At 44.0% G+C, this 15,815-nt stretch overlaps 2 protein-coding genes across 2 annotated transcripts; one reads left to right on the top strand and one right to left on the bottom strand.

Annotated features, from left to right (window-relative positions):
• Nucleotides 1–3,927: 3,927 nt before the first annotated feature.
• PIF1 (PIF1 5'-to-3' DNA helicase) lies at nucleotides 3,928–12,452 on the bottom strand. Its single transcript, XM_059854029.1, has 11 exons — nucleotides 11,920–12,452; nucleotides 11,540–11,846; nucleotides 11,289–11,442; nucleotides 10,632–10,746; nucleotides 10,451–10,557; nucleotides 9,924–10,063; nucleotides 9,167–9,273; nucleotides 8,311–8,398; nucleotides 7,633–7,778; nucleotides 6,534–6,725; nucleotides 3,928–6,213 (listed from the first exon to the last, which is right to left on the bottom strand). The coding sequence occupies exons 1-11, from the start codon at nucleotides 12,400–12,402 to the stop codon at nucleotides 6,157–6,159; spliced, it is 1,896 nt and encodes a 631-aa protein (XP_059710012.1). The 5' UTR covers nucleotides 12,403–12,452; the 3' UTR covers nucleotides 3,928–6,156.
• Nucleotides 12,453–12,560: 108 nt separating this feature from the next.
• On the top strand, nucleotides 12,561–15,759 carry CFAP144 (cilia and flagella associated protein 144). The gene is made up of 4 exons (XM_059854044.1): nucleotides 12,561–12,711; nucleotides 13,405–13,464; nucleotides 14,367–14,470; nucleotides 15,489–15,759. Exons 1-4 carry the CDS (start codon nucleotides 12,582–12,584, stop codon nucleotides 15,609–15,611), a joined length of 417 nt encoding a protein of 138 aa, XP_059710027.1. The 5' UTR covers nucleotides 12,561–12,581; the 3' UTR covers nucleotides 15,612–15,759.
• Nucleotides 15,760–15,815: the final 56 nt, after the last annotated feature.

Below are 15,815 nucleotides of genomic sequence, written 5' to 3'. Positions count from 1 at the left end.
ACCCCTTGGCACAAGAACTCCAAGAGGCAGTCATGGGACTAAGTATCAAAATGATTACTTGGGATTATACTGAGGCTGTAAGATATTATGAATTAGCCCTGTGAAAATACCTATTCAAGGCAAAAATTAAGACACAGCAGGCATTCCACATTAAGAAACAGTCTGGCACACCAACAGCTAATTGGTTGTTGTCGTTTAGTGTATTTGCAGAATGGAGCATAAGGAAACAATTAAGCCTGCATACCACTTAAAAGCTGTAAAGTGATTTTTGAAAATCTTGTTTGATAGAAAATAAGAGCAGCTTCCAGCCTGCTAAGTAGGCAATGCAGTTTTCTTCTGATGTTATATCACTTATGTAGCATTTAAGATCAGAATGTACACTCTTCCCCTGCTTTTATTGTCAATTATCTTCTCTTTAATGAAACTGCATATTTTAGAGGCAGAAAACAATCCCACACTTCTAAAAAAGCGAACTAAACAGGAGCTGTTTACTTTAGAGTGTTTGGTAACATCAGACCAACTTCCCTTCAAACAGTAGTCTATTTCCTGAGCAGCATTTTCTATTCAAATATGTGTTAGGTAGCATTTTCCCCTCAGTTATGGAAAGTATGCAAAACAAATACTAGAAAAAAATGTAGTTTTCATTTCACTATAGAAATCATACACATTTAGGGGTTTAGCACAAGTAAATTCCCTTTGAAATAAGGAACCCCCAGCCAAAGTCTAGATGAAGAGGAAAAAAGGAGATATAAAGCAGTTTTCTCCCCTGTCAGCATGCTAAGCAGAGCATTCACCTGTGATTTCTAGCAAATATTTTCAGTGAGAGCAAGATGAGGTCCTTATGAACTGAGACGTAAAGCAAAATATGCTTCACTGAGCTCTTGAAATAAAATATCTTCCCTTTTGGTAAGATTTACAGGAGGGGTTGTGTTTTTTTCCACTTGTTTGGGATGAAATCTATTTGTATATAACCAGCCTGTGGACATATCATCATCCTATGTATTTTTTATACTTACACATAGCACATCTTTTGTGTCATCTCTAAAATGTCCTAGAAATGCCTTCTCCACCCACCTCCTCCTCTTCAAGGGGTCCATCATAGCAAGACGTAATTCATGTGAGTCAAAAAAGATTTACTGAAACACGTTGCTAGGTTTTCTACTGTTCCAAACACTTGTCCACATGTGCAGTGTGTGTGCCCCTAGCCACACCTTCTTTTCAGAGTAGCTCACCATCTCCTCATTGGACTGGGATGATTCTGACAAGGGTTGTAGTCATTTGTCTGCCCCCAGCAGCAACTTCACCATAATGCTTCCTAATGGCTTCTGGACAGGCTGTCCATCTGCTGCCCCCAGGTGAGCTGACAAACCCTTCTGCAGCTCCTTTGGGATTGGAGCTGATCTCCTTTCTGTGCACAGCATTGCAAGCACTGCTGAATGGCCCTTGCCAGGGTGCTGCTCCTGTCCTTCCTTCCTCACATCATCACCTCTCTTTTTATACTTCTGGCCATTCCACAGTGACACCAGGGGTGCTAAAGGATGATCTTGTGCCTCCCCCTGCTCTTTCAGACACTTATGGGCCATACTGGATCTCTTAACTATCCCAAGGACCCACAGGCATTATTGAATCTGGAAAAATACTTGGTAACTATTCTAAATTTACTTCCCCTGCACACCTTGATCTGGACATAATCCTAATGATTCCATTCCTCTGGCTCTAAACAGAGTTCTTCAGAGGCTATGTGCCCTCTTCATCTTCAGTTTTTTACATAGCTTTCACCTCAGCTGGATATCCCACTCCCAGCACCCTGCTTGGAGCTGTTAGAGCTTGGTACAGTGCTCAATCTGGTTTTTGGGGGGGGATTTGGGCTTTTTTGGTTTAGTTGGGGGGTTCCCCCCCCTTTTTTTTTTTTAAGAACATCTCATGAAATCCATAGCAAAGGGTGTTAAGGTGCTGATACCTCTTTCTCATATTAGTGTCCTGATCCCAAAACTGAGCACTGCAAGATGATCTACACTTTGCAGAGTTATTGAATGAATATCACACTTAGGACTTTTTGCCTGAAGCTTCTGAGGTATTATATTTTATGGAGGCCTTGACACTTTCAGGACAGGTGTCAAAACCTGATTATAATTTGTTTTGACAATATTTCTGTTAAAATATATAGGGCATCACAAACAATATTTTTGACCTTGTACTTTTTTTGAGATCCGAGAGTGCACAAGATTTCACAGCAATCTGTCAAAAATATTACTGTATCCTGAACATGAGCTTAAAATTGTTTCTACAGAGCCATTTTTATCCTTTATTTTTAAAACAAAAGGAAGACATCTAGTATTTGTCACAAAGTTTAACTGACAGCAATAATTATGGCTAATGAAGACAAAGGGACAACATTTTATGAAAGTTTGTCATTTTGACCTGACTGAATCATCTGATGTGTTCTATTTTCAGTGGGGATTTTATGTTAAAATAGCCATAGCTTGCTACCATCACAAGTAAAAGGGTTGAGGTTATTGCAAGGTCTCTCTCATCTGGAGAGGAAGCAGGTAAAACCCAAACAATTTAAAAGCTTCCTTCTTTATTATTAAATTAGATCTGGAAACATCCCCCTGCATTATGCCTTGAAATTCTGGCAATGAATTACTAGTACATTGCTCAAGATTCAAGATCTGTTTTTTAAAATTTACTTTGCATTTCCAAGTGTCAGTTGAAAGGACCTGGTGTTATTATGGTCAAATATTTTATTATAAGGTGTCCTATTAATCCAACATAAACACAAAGGCAACTTACCTGGAATTTTCCTATGGAACAACCTAAAAACTGGCTGGTCACTACATACTCTCTTCCCAGAAAAATCACAACCTTTAGAAGTTGTTTTATGATCCAAGTTATTCTCATTAATTCACACCACTGTTTTTCATATTTGATTTGTTACATTCAGTAAGCTTATCCAGCCTTCACTTGGAAATACTAAAAGATAAGTGATGCCTTGTCTTTGTGAATTATTAGCTACTGGAATAACCTCATGAAGTTTTACTTATGTTTTTCATTTAATGTCTAGCATTCTATTCAAATATGTTGTACACAGATCTTTCAGTAAACAAAGGAGAATCCAAAATCTAAAGACCTGGACCAACTCCTAACCTCCAGCTGGAAGTCTGTGCAAATCCCCCTGTAATTCTCAGGGTGTTTATAGTAATTGGAAAAACAAAAGTAAGTGTCCTACAGAAAACTGATATATAGCCCAGTGGTTTGAGAAGTAGTAGATGGAAGGTGTGGTTTCTGTACACATTCACCTGTCTGTTGACAAAAAACATATATTTTGAGAAATAAGAGGGGGAGAAAACCCAATGAAGTCCATATTATTTTAAAAAAATCTTAATTAAAAATCTTAAATTTCTGTCAGAGACATCTTTATCATAGCTGTCATTGCAGAGATATTGTAGTAAACAATTTAGTAAAAGCATGTGTTACCTTGGAATCCAGTTGCCCACATGTGGTACCAGTTAGGAAGCTGTTGGTGCCTACAGAGCTGCCACCCCAGGAGGGCTCTCATACATTTTTTGTCACATCTGACAGCCCCCTGTATCAACACCATAACAAATTTAAAAGAAAAAAAAAATCAAATAGTGCAGTATTCAATAATTATAAGTGAAAAACTACTCTTGGACTTCTTATCAACTTATTTTGCCTCTATAACCAGATTTCATAAGTTATACACTAGTCAGTAGCTCAGCTAAAATATGCCATACAACACCTTATGATTTTTAATAGAAACAAGCATAAAATAGTTATATAGGAAACAGCAAAATAGAAATTTTACACATCTAAATGCAATCTCTAGCAATTTAGGTCTTTTCTCATGCTAATAATAGAACTGCTTAGATTTAACAGCAGAAGACAATTACATGTCACAGAGTGGCCTAATATAGAATGAGAAACTTGTAATATCTACAAGAAAAATGACATTATTAGCATTCATAGCACAACCAATAATGCACTCTATTTCCATTACTTAAGAGCAGCATTTTTTTATCTATTCAGAGCAATTCTGGATATGAAGGTCTAATTCCTGGACACAATCTTATGTTTGTTTATTACAGCATCCAGACTCAACAGGACTATTGCTGCCTTTCCTGTGCTCACAGGACTTGTGGGCCCAGGCTGTGAGGACACATATTTGTTTAATTATAATGAAAATGACACAAAGAACAGGAAGGGTGTTAAATCACCATACAAAGACTTAAACTGGAAGCTGGTAAGGTTTTAATAACACTCTGTTTGTGAATTATGCTTCCAATAACACAAATGTATAATGGAGCTTTAGCTGGTACAAAGCAGTTTCTTCTGGTTTAATGTATTTGAAATGAGAATGGCTGTATTTTGTAGTAACAGAAATACCAATTATGAATCAAACTCTTAGTTTAATTCACTTAATAATAGCTGCAGTTAAGGCAGATGTTTAAAGGCTTAAATTACAAGTTGTGGTTTTGTTGGTTTGTTTTATTTTTTTAATCCCATGGCAGTGTACTGAGTTCTAGCTCTAGATAGAACCTCTATAAAAAGAAATTAACGTGTTATGGAGAACGTGGAAGAAGGGATATTTATTGTATGACAAGATGTTTTTAGCTCAAGTACCGGGAAGCATTATTCCATTTAAAAAAGGCCTCATCATAATCCTGACCAAAGGGGAGCCATGACAGAGCCTGTCAGCTCAGATTTGTCCTGACTGCTTCTTTTAGGGTTTAAATAGCAGCTTTCAAACTCAGCACCCACCTATATATATACATTAAGAACCTCTCTGAATAATAGTCACACTTCTGTCTTCTACTTTTGCTTCCTCCAAGACTCTACCTTCTCAAGCCCAGGAAAAAAAAAATCAAACAAAACAAACAAAGAAACCCAAAACAAAACAAAAAATACATTTTGAAGTCCCATTGAAATCTGTTTTCTGTTATGCTGACCACTGGCTAGCCAACATCCTTTCCTGGCCTTAAGGAGAGCAGCTGCCAAGAAATGGCCTTCAACTTGCTTACACTGCAAAGGTTTTTTTAGAGAATTCCCCTGCAAGAGACAAGTTCCAGCTGGATGTTATTTCATGTTATTCCCATATGTAAAGCATTTTAAAATATGCAAATTACTTTAAAGTGCTAAAATACAAAGACCAAAGCTTCTCCTTTATTAAAAAGACAGTACATTAGTTCTGCTCATCTCTGCTTTTGCTGAAATGAGTGAAGTTACAGCTCACTTCCCATGTCCTTAGCCATTACTCTATTGCACACACAAGTTCCACCTTATTAGTCAGACATTTTTTCCAGGAGAAACTCCCATCTGAATGGGAGCCTCATGAGTTTAAACAAGAGGGGTCCCACCAGCACCCATCTCCTCTGACCCCCTTCTTGCTCATGGGGTAATGAATCTTCACAGTCCTTATAGTTCCATAATTATGGGTATAAGATGTAGGACTTTCTCCTATTTTTAAATAGTGCCAGCTCATCTCAAAAAGTTAAAAAAAAAATCACCTCATTGTATGCAACAGACTAATAAAAATGCCGTGTATCAGCATAACAGGCAGTGTGCAACTCTGACAGTTCTGTTTGTGGAAGATGTTATGCAGACTCCTGGAGTCAGGCAGCAAGAACAGCTCTTCTCTTGCAGGCAAATCAAGTATTCCAGATATTTAGCACTGCTTTCCCTTGTGTCAGCAGCTCCTGTGAGCAATCCATCCAAGCAAAGAGGACACACTTTCTGTCTCTCAGCAGTGGTGTACTTGAAGAAAGGCACACAGAAAGGTCTCAGTCTATATGTGCAGATAATAAAATACAATTAGCAGGCAGGAGAGAATGGTAGGAAGGTCCCTCAGCCAGGACAAAACTGTAGAAATGTCCCTCAGGCACATCCTTGTTCAGTCATTTTGTTTGCTAGTTGCATTTGTGACACAGGAGTACTCAAGGTTCAGGCTAGAAGGGGTCTGCAGAAGCCTTCCAAATTCCAGAGATGTGAGGTGGGGATAGTTCTAGATATCCAGAGTCAGCTGAATGAAGCAAACATCCAAAAAATCTCCTTTGGCTTTGTCTGTGTTATCAAATATACACAGCAAGATTGCTGCATCTCAGCAGGCTGAGCTGACACCTCACAGAAACTAGAGCATTCTCAGTTGCATTTCCAGTTCTCCTTCTCATCAGCCTCTGAATGGGCATGTAGTGAATCCTTTGAGGAGAAACAAAAAGAAAAAACATACCAGAAGTTTCTTTTGTGCCCACTTCTCCCTCAATCCTTACTGCAAGAGGAGGATCAAAGAATCCCAACCCATCCTTCCACCCAAAGGACCAGGTAGTGTTACACATCCCCAACACTACAGGGGCATTTTGCCACCAAGAGCTGCCCTGCTACATGGCCTCTCTGCAGTTTCATCTCTCCTGCCACTATGACTGTTGATCTTGCTTAGGAAGAAAAAGAAACATCTTGGTGCCCACATCTCTCATCCTGGTTGCAGAGGCAGGCTTTGCTAGCGTGAGATTTTTCTTTACCTGGGCTAGAAGCTGGTGACGCCTCAGCTGCCTGTAGAACTGCAGCACAGCAGGATCAGCTCTCACTGCTTTTGGGTCAAAATCCAGAACACGGAGCCCCGCGAGGCTCCGGGCTCGGGAGAGGGCTACGTAAGCCTGCCCGCTCTCAAAGACACGAGACAGGGAGATCTCCACGCAGTCCAAAGACATGCCCTGCCAAAGGCACAGAGGGCTTGGTCACAGAGCAAGCAAACAACAACATTGTGATGTATCAACACTAACCTGTCCTGTGAGTCTGTCCAAGGTACCTTCTTTGGGAAAAGGTTTTGATTTTAAGAAAAGGGAATCAGTAGAAAGCAAAGGCATTTTTCTACTGTCAGGAAATTTCTAGTAGATAGTAGGATCCACTAAGTAACTCCAGTGAGGCTCTTGTTGCATGAAACGCCATAAATCCTATCTAATCAACACAGCAGGGAAAGAAATCCTGCTGGTTTCACTCTTAGTAGTTAACTGGAGCAGGCACCTTTCTCAAGCAGTCATCAGGGAGACCTGAGAGTTTGGGTAAGGCCTGGCAACCCCTGTCTCATGGTTTGTCCCCGGTGCAGCAGAATTTACAGCATGGCCTAGTTTAAACTGTGGCATGGGAATAACTCACAGGTCTCCAAGACCAGTATTTATCAAGTATGAAGTCTTCTGGAAGGGAAGGAACTTTTAAAATATTACACTATTACATTGAAAATTATATTGAACAAATCCCCACCGTGTACCACCAAAGGGTGAGTCCAGCCCAAAGAGCACAGCTGTGGCTCCAGCAGCTTCCTCAGTTACACTGCAGAGCTCATGTCCCTAATGCTCTCAGGGGAGCACTACCCTCATCAGCCCACAGTGATAAATAATGCTGCTTTATAGCCCAATTCCAACTCTGCAGATGGCAGCACCCTTGGGAAACCCCAGTAGTACCGACAGCCCCACTCTCTGCAGCTAGACAGATATTCTGGAGTTCCCCCCCAGCAAGGGCCTTTCAGCTTTCCCTCCTGTTTCACCAACAACACAAGCTCACCCAGGAAATCAGGTTTATAATGGTGTAAAAGTCTATAGACAGCTGTACAAGAACACCCACCTGACTCTTGTGAATGGAAATGGCCCATGCCAATTTTAAAGGTAATTGCTGACGACTCAGGTGAACTCCTGATGGTCCTTTGATGACCCATTTCTCCATTTTTATGAGCTGTGTGACCCCACAGAGAAACCTCACCTTAGGCAGCCCTGCAGGAATGGGAGTAAGAAAAAAAACAGGGATGTATTCCTGACACTCAACAGCCAGGATGTCAGCAGCTAAAGAGCACCTTTTTTCTGCCTAAACCAAACCTAAATCCACAGACAGTTAATAGCATGTCCTGAAATGATGTTTGGCATCTACTTAAGCAGAAGAATTAAAGGCAGGTATTTTACCAATTGAGATGCAGAGAAAAATACATTTTGCAGGTAGCAGAACATTATTCTTTAAGAAAAACAAACAAAAATTAATCAAAACTTGGTTCAGCAGAACAAACAGGAAATTCAAATGAGCATACACATTTACATACAGAATACAGAACACAAGAGGCCTACAGATAGCTGTAGCTGATGCAGTGCATGACATCACAGCTCGTGAGAGCCCCAAGCTTGCAGAGATCTCTCTGCTTTCCCTCAAATTATTACCAAGCTGTAAACAAATTAAGAAGTCATCAGCCACCAATGACACACTGTTTTGTTATTTTCCCACTTGTTTCAACAAAAGACCAAAAGGCTTACTTACCCTTCTGTTCACTTTCAAACCCCACAACAACACCTCGTGCCCCATTCACCAGCCCTTGAGACACATCAAGATTCTTTGCTAACATCACCTACAGAGCAAAAGAAAAACCTTTAATGCGCTGCTTCTACAGCCTGTTCAGCTACCTGCAGCTAAACTTCTTGCCAGGAAGCATAAGCACATCAGGCTGATTTGGCCAAATCATCCTATCCTGCCTATTGCAGCACCATCTTCCTTTTGATTGGAATTATTTCACAGCCTTTACTTCCTAGGATTCCTAACTACATCATTTTACAGCACTGAACACTTCACTTGAGCTATTTCTCTGTGAACTCAGATCCAGGGAGCAGTTTCCCCTTCACCAGGCATCACCATGCTATGCATATACAGATCCTGGCAACACCAAAGGAACAAGTTTCCAAAGCAAACAGTGCTTCACCTAAGTACAATCCTACATCCTTTCCATTCTGACAGCCCCAGCTCAGAGCTAGGTGCCCAGTCCAGCAAATATGGCAAGCTGTGCCATACCTTTACAGGTGGGGAGGGCTGCTGTACCTGGAGCTGAGACTGCAGGCAAGGACTGCTTATGCTCTCTGCTACTGGAGAGCTTCTAAATTTGATTGGACATGTCTGTCAAAGTCACAGCAATCACCAGTGTCCTCAAGACATGGATCTGAACTCATCCTCTGTCTAGGTAAGATTCTAAGCAGAAAAGATACAGAGACTGGGATAGTCTTCTGTTGGCCTGGCATAGTCATTCTAGACTGAATTTGCATTCTATATATTAATCTACTCTATACATTTCTCTGATATTCCTCCATTTTTCTGGTCTATCACACATGTGTGTACACACACTTACCTGAGCTCCAAGCTTTAGCTCAACTCTACCACCCACAGGACACTGAGCATCAATTAACTTCACTAGCATTGGGTCACTGTCCAAAGCCTCAAACACATGCACTTCTCCTGTTAAGGAAAGAAAGACAGAACTTACAACTGTTGAACATACTCTACACAGCATTTCAGGAGGTTCAGCATTCATTTCTAACAGTAATTCCTCTTTTAATATCCGTTCTGCTCTGCTGCTAGGACATCCTCACACAAACCTAGTCACATCTAACAGCAGAGAGCTCACTATTGCTTCTCTTCCCTATATAACTTCCAGAGCCTGAAAAGGCACAGGAATGAGAGGTCAGTAGTAAATAAAAACCAAGCAGACAGCATTTTGAGCAGTTTCACTCACTACCAACACCAGATCTCCAAAGCAGACTAAGGAAGAATCCAAGGGCCAGCAAGGGAGACAAAAAATTAAATAGTCTTTAATTCAAGTCATGGCTGGATAGAACATGGCCTTTCTAAGATGCTATAGAAAGAAAAAGTAGGGGTGTGGAGGCAATAAATTACCTGTCCTACCTCTCAGCAAGCAATGAGCTTGCTGTCTCTTACAAACGAGAGACATAGTGGCTTTTTAAACAAAAAACTGAATTTTTTCCCCCAGACACCAAGCTTAGACTGATGCTGCTGTGCATGACAGAGCACTGGTCCCACCCCAGTACCCCCACTGCATCCACGCAGAGCTCAGCCCCAGAGCCAGCAGTTTCCTCCACCGAGTTCACCTGGAAGCTGCTGCAAGCGTCTCTCATTGGTTATTTCTACATCATCTTTGTGGGTGCACAGCCTCGTAGCCAGGATCCCATCACGCTCAGACTTGTGAGCAGCTGTTTGCATCAGCTGTCTGGTAACCTCCTCTGTGCACCTGGTAGCCAGGAAAAGGGAATTCTTCTTTAAAGTGATCAGGAAGAGGTTTGGGCAGCAGTAACCTCCACACAGCTAGATCAGTGTGTATAAGCTACAGGCCTCCAGAGAGGACAGAGAAGGATACCTGCATAAAGTGAGAGAGCAGAGCCAGTGTGTGCCCCAGCCCTGCCAGCTCAGGAGCCTTTGAATTAGTTTACAGAAATTGCACAGGGACCCTAGGAAGTGTCCTTCCTTACCAGAGCAGATATATGAAACCTGTCTACGTTAACTAAAGCATTTATAACTTTTACCCACAGTCACACATTCCTGACAGGGTACAGAAAAGTGAAAAACTGCTCTGTCTGTGGGGAGCAGGGATTACAAAGAGAGATGAGTTTCTCCTCACCTGCCTAAACGGATTGCACTCAGGAGTGAGACAAAGGTCTTGTCAGTCTGTCTCCTCACTTCAGTCAGCTCCATGTTTATGTGGATGCATTTCCTCCAGCTTTTTGCCTGGAAAAATCATTCTCTTGTTAAGAAAGAGGCAGACTTGAAGTATGAGAATGAGTTTAGGAACAGTTTTGTACCTGGAAACAGAACTTGGTTTCTTCATTAGCCTTGCAGACTGGGGGTAGCTGTAAGAAATCCCCACAGATAATTAGCTGAATTCCTCCAAAAGGCTCATCCCGTTTTCTGACGGCCCTGAAAGGGTTAGAAGAGAAGTTTTGAATGTCCTCCAGAATCTGGACATAGTCAGGTCCCAAAAGTTACTTCTTAATCTGCCAATATATTCAAATATAGACAACCTGCCGTGAAAGATGTTTATCCCCAGCTGCCTCAGAAGAGCTCAAATAATTAAGCAGTGCTAGAACAAGACATTAGATTTGCTTTGCTTACCTAGCCCAGAGGTCATTACTAGTCTTGATTCTTTAGAGGCTGTAATACTACAGCTACTTCTCTCTGCCAAGAGAGACCTTTTGGGCACAGCTGTATATTCTGGACTCAGCTCTATAGATAGCACTTAGCTCATGAGAGAACAACCCAAACAGCCACAGCTGTGAGTGAGGAGTGGACATGACCAAAACCTGTCTCATGATGAAGATCGACCCAGATGCTATGATTTCATGCTTCCTTACAGTCCTGTACCAGCAGCTACTTGTATCCATTCACAAAATGAAAGAAAGGCAGCAGACTGGAAGTTTAGAGAAATTCATTTCTGCTAGTTTGACCTGACAATTGCTCACCTTGCCACTGCTTCCAGCTTGTCAAAGAACTTGCCGTCCACCATTGAGATCTCATCAATAATTAAGTGCTGGCAGGCCAGCCAATGTTGGCGCACCCCTGGCCTCTCTGCCAGCTGAATGCACTGTTCTAGCGGTGCCTTCCCAGAGCCGATCCCTGTCACAGGACAAAAAAAGCAATGCTTTAGGATGCTCCTGATTCTTTGGGAAAGGAGTAAGAGCTCCCAGCCCCTCGCTGTCGAGCCGGCCATCACCTGCAAAGGCGTGGAGAGTAGTGCCACCGATGTGAGAAGCCGCCACTCCCGTGCTGGCTGTAGCGTAGGTGATGTTCGGAGGGAGGGAGCCCAAGATCCTCTTCAGCAGGAACGACTTCCCAGTCCCTTCGAGAGAAAAACGACAGGTCAATGGCCAGGACTTTCTCCGGGGAGCCGATGAGAGTGGCCGGGACCCCTCACCTGCAGAGCCGGTGAAGAAGATGCTCTTCCCGCTCTGCACGGCGCCCAGAACCGCCTCCTGCTCCGCCGAGAGCCTCGCCGGGGGCCGCCTCTCCGCGCGGGGCACCTGCGGGACAGGATGGGGTGCGATGTGAGGGCAGGGCCGCTCCCCGGAGCCGTCCCCTCGCCCCGGGACTCACCTCCGCCGGGCACTCGCCCCGCTCTTGGCCGGGGCGGCGGCGGCCGGGGCCGCCCAGCAGGTCTCGCTCCTGCACCGGGCTGATGACGGAGAAGGACGGCGGCGGCCGCTCCAGCAGGCGGGGGCGGCGCGGCGCGTCCCGCGACCCGGCGGCCACCTTGAGGCGCAGGAGGCGGAGGAAGCGGCGCAGCGCGTCCGGGGGGCAGTCGGACAGCAGCACCTGGGCCCCGTCCGGCCCCACCCGCACCGCCGCCCGCCCCTCGCCCGCGAACCGCGTGAAGAGCCTCACGGCGTCACCGGCCAGCACGAAACTCAGCACCGCCGCCGCCGCGCCGCTGCCGCCGGCCACCCGCAGCACGGGCTGCCGCAGCTCGTTGCGGCCCAGCAGCACGGTCGCGTTCCGCATCAGGCGGCGGCGCGGGGCGAGTCCCCCCGGCAGCGGCTGCTCCACGGCCGCCGTGCAGCGCAGCTCCGCCGCCTCCATCGCCCTGCTGGCCGTTCAAACGCGCCGCGTGCGCCGCCGCCAATCAGCGCCGGGGGCTTTAACTCGGCGGCCAATAGGAGGCTGGAAGGGAGGGGCGCGAGGCGGAGCGCGCGGCGGGCCAATCAGCGGCGCCAGCGGCAGCACGTGGGCGTTGCCAAGCGGCGGGCAGCCGCGCGGGCATGGCCGCTCGCCGCGGTGAGAGGTGTCCGCCGGACGCGCTGCTGAACCGCTTCCACGCCGAGCGGGCCAGGAAGGAGCGCCGCTGGCAGCTGCTCTTCACGCAGTACACCATAAACCCCCTCCAACCCGGTGAGGCCTTGGGGCCACAGGGAACCGGCGTAAAGCCCCGGGGGCAAAACAAGCCGTGAGGGGAGTGGGGGGGCCGGAGACAGCCCCGCAGCGCTCAGCTGCACCCAAGCGTGGCAGAGCGGCCAGCGAGAGGGGGAAAGCTGGAAAGGGACACTGGAGCACTTCCCTTTTGCCTGAGGAACCCGTCTGCACACTCAGACATGACCCACTTGCCCAGATGGTGCCTTCAGTAACCACGCAGAAGTGAGGCAACTATTTAGGATGTGGAACTTAAATATTCAGTGTAAATATAGAGCAAAGAAAGGGTAGAGGGCCCCAACACTACACCCTGTTCCTTCAGGTCCTGATTGCTTTCTACCTGCCAAGTCACAGTCTGTGCCAGCACAGGCAGGTGATGAAAGTAGATTCTTTCAGGCCTAGGTTTTTCAATAAAACAACAAAGAAAACTAATTTCTTGAGACTTGGCACTCTGCAGGCCATCCTTTGGCTGGGGTGGGACTCTGATATGGTAAGCACAGGCAGCATCCTGTTGAGAGGTCTTCAGCGCAGTTAATGCCCTTCGCTTCCTAGAAGTTGCCATTAATCAGTATTTCTAACTCATTTTCTTCTATGCAGGTCAATAATACATATTCTATACCCGGCTGTGATGCCAAATTCACAATAAAGTCATTCACCTGTCTCATTTCTCTCCAGTTCACATGGTCTCTAGGAAGCCAATGTCTTGGCATGAGAACATACAGGAGCCGATAGATGGTAAGAAGTCTCTGAAAAATTGTGGTAACTACATAAGAAAATTATTAGCACATAGGATTTAATAATTGTAACCAGTCTAAAATATCATGTATGTGGAAACACCTCTTGACCATATAAGTTAAATTCATTTATGATTTTTGTTTGTAAAGCAGGTTTTTTCCACTTTAAGGCCCTTTCTCATTACTTTTCAATTTTAAGCACAAGTTTGCATCCATGCAATTATGCTATTTTTGTTTTTAATTAAAATATATATCAACTATAAAGTAGATAAAATTCCTTATATTCATACTATAAAATTTTGGTTGAGAATCTAAACCTCTCAGGAAAACAAAAATCCCTAGAAGCATGTTGCCTGCCATTGCAGATTCTACCCAAGCAGGTTAAACTGCTGAAATGACTGCCCAGTCTTACTTTAGAATACTGGTAAGAGCTTTTATAGTAGCTGCTCCCTTATTTCTACCATGCCAATTTTGTCTGGAAACCTTAATGGGTCAGGTAAGTTTGGCTGCTCTATTCAAGGACTGGGGAGGGTTGCAAACCAAACCAGGGAAAGGCTGCAGGTCTCAGGCAACTGAGAAAGTCGAGAGCTCTCATGGAGCACTGGTTTGTACTAGATGTGGTGTAGGAAAAGTAAGATGCTGCAGTACAGTAGGCAGGGATGCCAGAATTAACAGGACAGTACCATCACGCAAATCTTGAAACTTCCTCAGGAGATATTTGAGTGGAAATGTCACTGTGCATTCTGACAGTATCATTCACAGAAGCACAGAGGCTGCCTCTACCCTTGCTGTTCTTGTTGTTGTTTGGACAGTATTAAGATGTCCCATTCTAGCACATGTCCACAGATGACTGATTTTTAAACACTTTCATTTGTATTTGTGTCTCATTTTTTTAAACAACAGATGAATTCCTGAAACTTCTTCACCGTGCAGCAGTGGTGCCAAGAGAGAAATACTCAGAGCCACAAACTGAAAGCCAAGTAATTGGCTGGCATACAAAACCTTTGGTGAGTAGGATGCTTAAAGATTCAGCCCTTTACAGGATTCAGAGATGTTAAGCCTGCCACACTGAAAAATACTCAAGCAGGAAAACAATTTGTGACAAACAAGGAAAACAAGAATTGCAGGGAATGAGCAGAGCTGTTCACAGAAAACAAGCTTTTAAAATTTACACCTAAGAGGACTCTTCACACTGGCAGAGACTTGTGAACAGAGAAGCAGTACACTTCCCCTGAGAAACCTGACTGCAAAACATGTACAGCAACAGTGACAGCCCACTGCCAAATGCCACAGGTGTACTCAGGGCTGTTTATTAAAGTGTTCAGCCATGAGAAATGGCGTAGTGACCAATGCCAAGTGACGTATAGAAGTACTGTGAAAAGAAACGTGCTGCTGCACAGCATCTTTCAAACAAATTGCAAGCAGAACCATAAAATTAATAATCATGTAAGTATACCCAAATCAGATACACCAGTGAGGATTCATCTGGGGAAGTGTGAATAAACAGAAGGAGAAGAAATATGATTAACAAGCTGAAACATCAATCATATCTGGCAAACAGCTGTAATGATGAGTGACTTTGCAGATTAGCATTTTGGGAAAGGCAAATTTTGGCCTGTTATAAAGACAACTAAGAAAAATAAGAAAATAAGACAGTCTTCATTGACTTTTCATATTATATATCAAGTAAACTAGTTAGTAGTGACAACAGTGGAGACAGACATCCCAGCTGGGCTCTGTGGTATTAAGGAACTGCTGGTAGGATCAGTCTGGCAGGGTAGAGGCAACTAAACTTGTGTGTAGGGAAGCAAGTTTGATTCTTAGTGTCAGAACTGATGATGTTGTTTAATTTGTTAAGTTTTCCTTATTCGGCAGGTTTGACCATAACAAAGCAGAGAACAGTACAGTGGTACCTGCTCTTCTGTCATTTGGACATTTCTCAGCAGTGGAACACCACACATCACTCCCCCCAGGAGGGACTCCTACTACTGATTTTAGTAAATGACTGTCATTTTTGTTTCCCAGGTTCCTTTCGATCGCAGTGATACCAGATTCTACTTCCCACGCCAGACAACTGAGATTACCATCCATGGCTACCCTGCACCACGGGAACCGAAGTTTAAAGACCAGGAAGAAAATTACACATAGAATGTTAATGACATCTGATGTGTTAGGTCCTGCTTGTTATTAGCAAGTCTGGCAGACCTCTAGTGAGAGACAGTAGAAAAGAGAACTTTAGTCTGTCCAGATTTACAACCTGACAACAGTGTCACAAATAAATCCATCTGTAAGGCTCTGTATTTGTCTCATTGCTGTTCCTATACCCATCTACACAAATAGTCTAAAAAACAC

The sequence above is a fragment of the Haemorhous mexicanus genome, chromosome 9 (genome assembly GCF_027477595.1).
Source record: "Haemorhous mexicanus isolate bHaeMex1 chromosome 9, bHaeMex1.pri, whole genome shotgun sequence".
Lineage (NCBI taxonomy): Eukaryota > Metazoa > Chordata > Aves > Passeriformes > Fringillidae > Haemorhous > Haemorhous mexicanus.
This window is presented reverse-complemented; position numbering and strand designations above follow the sequence as displayed.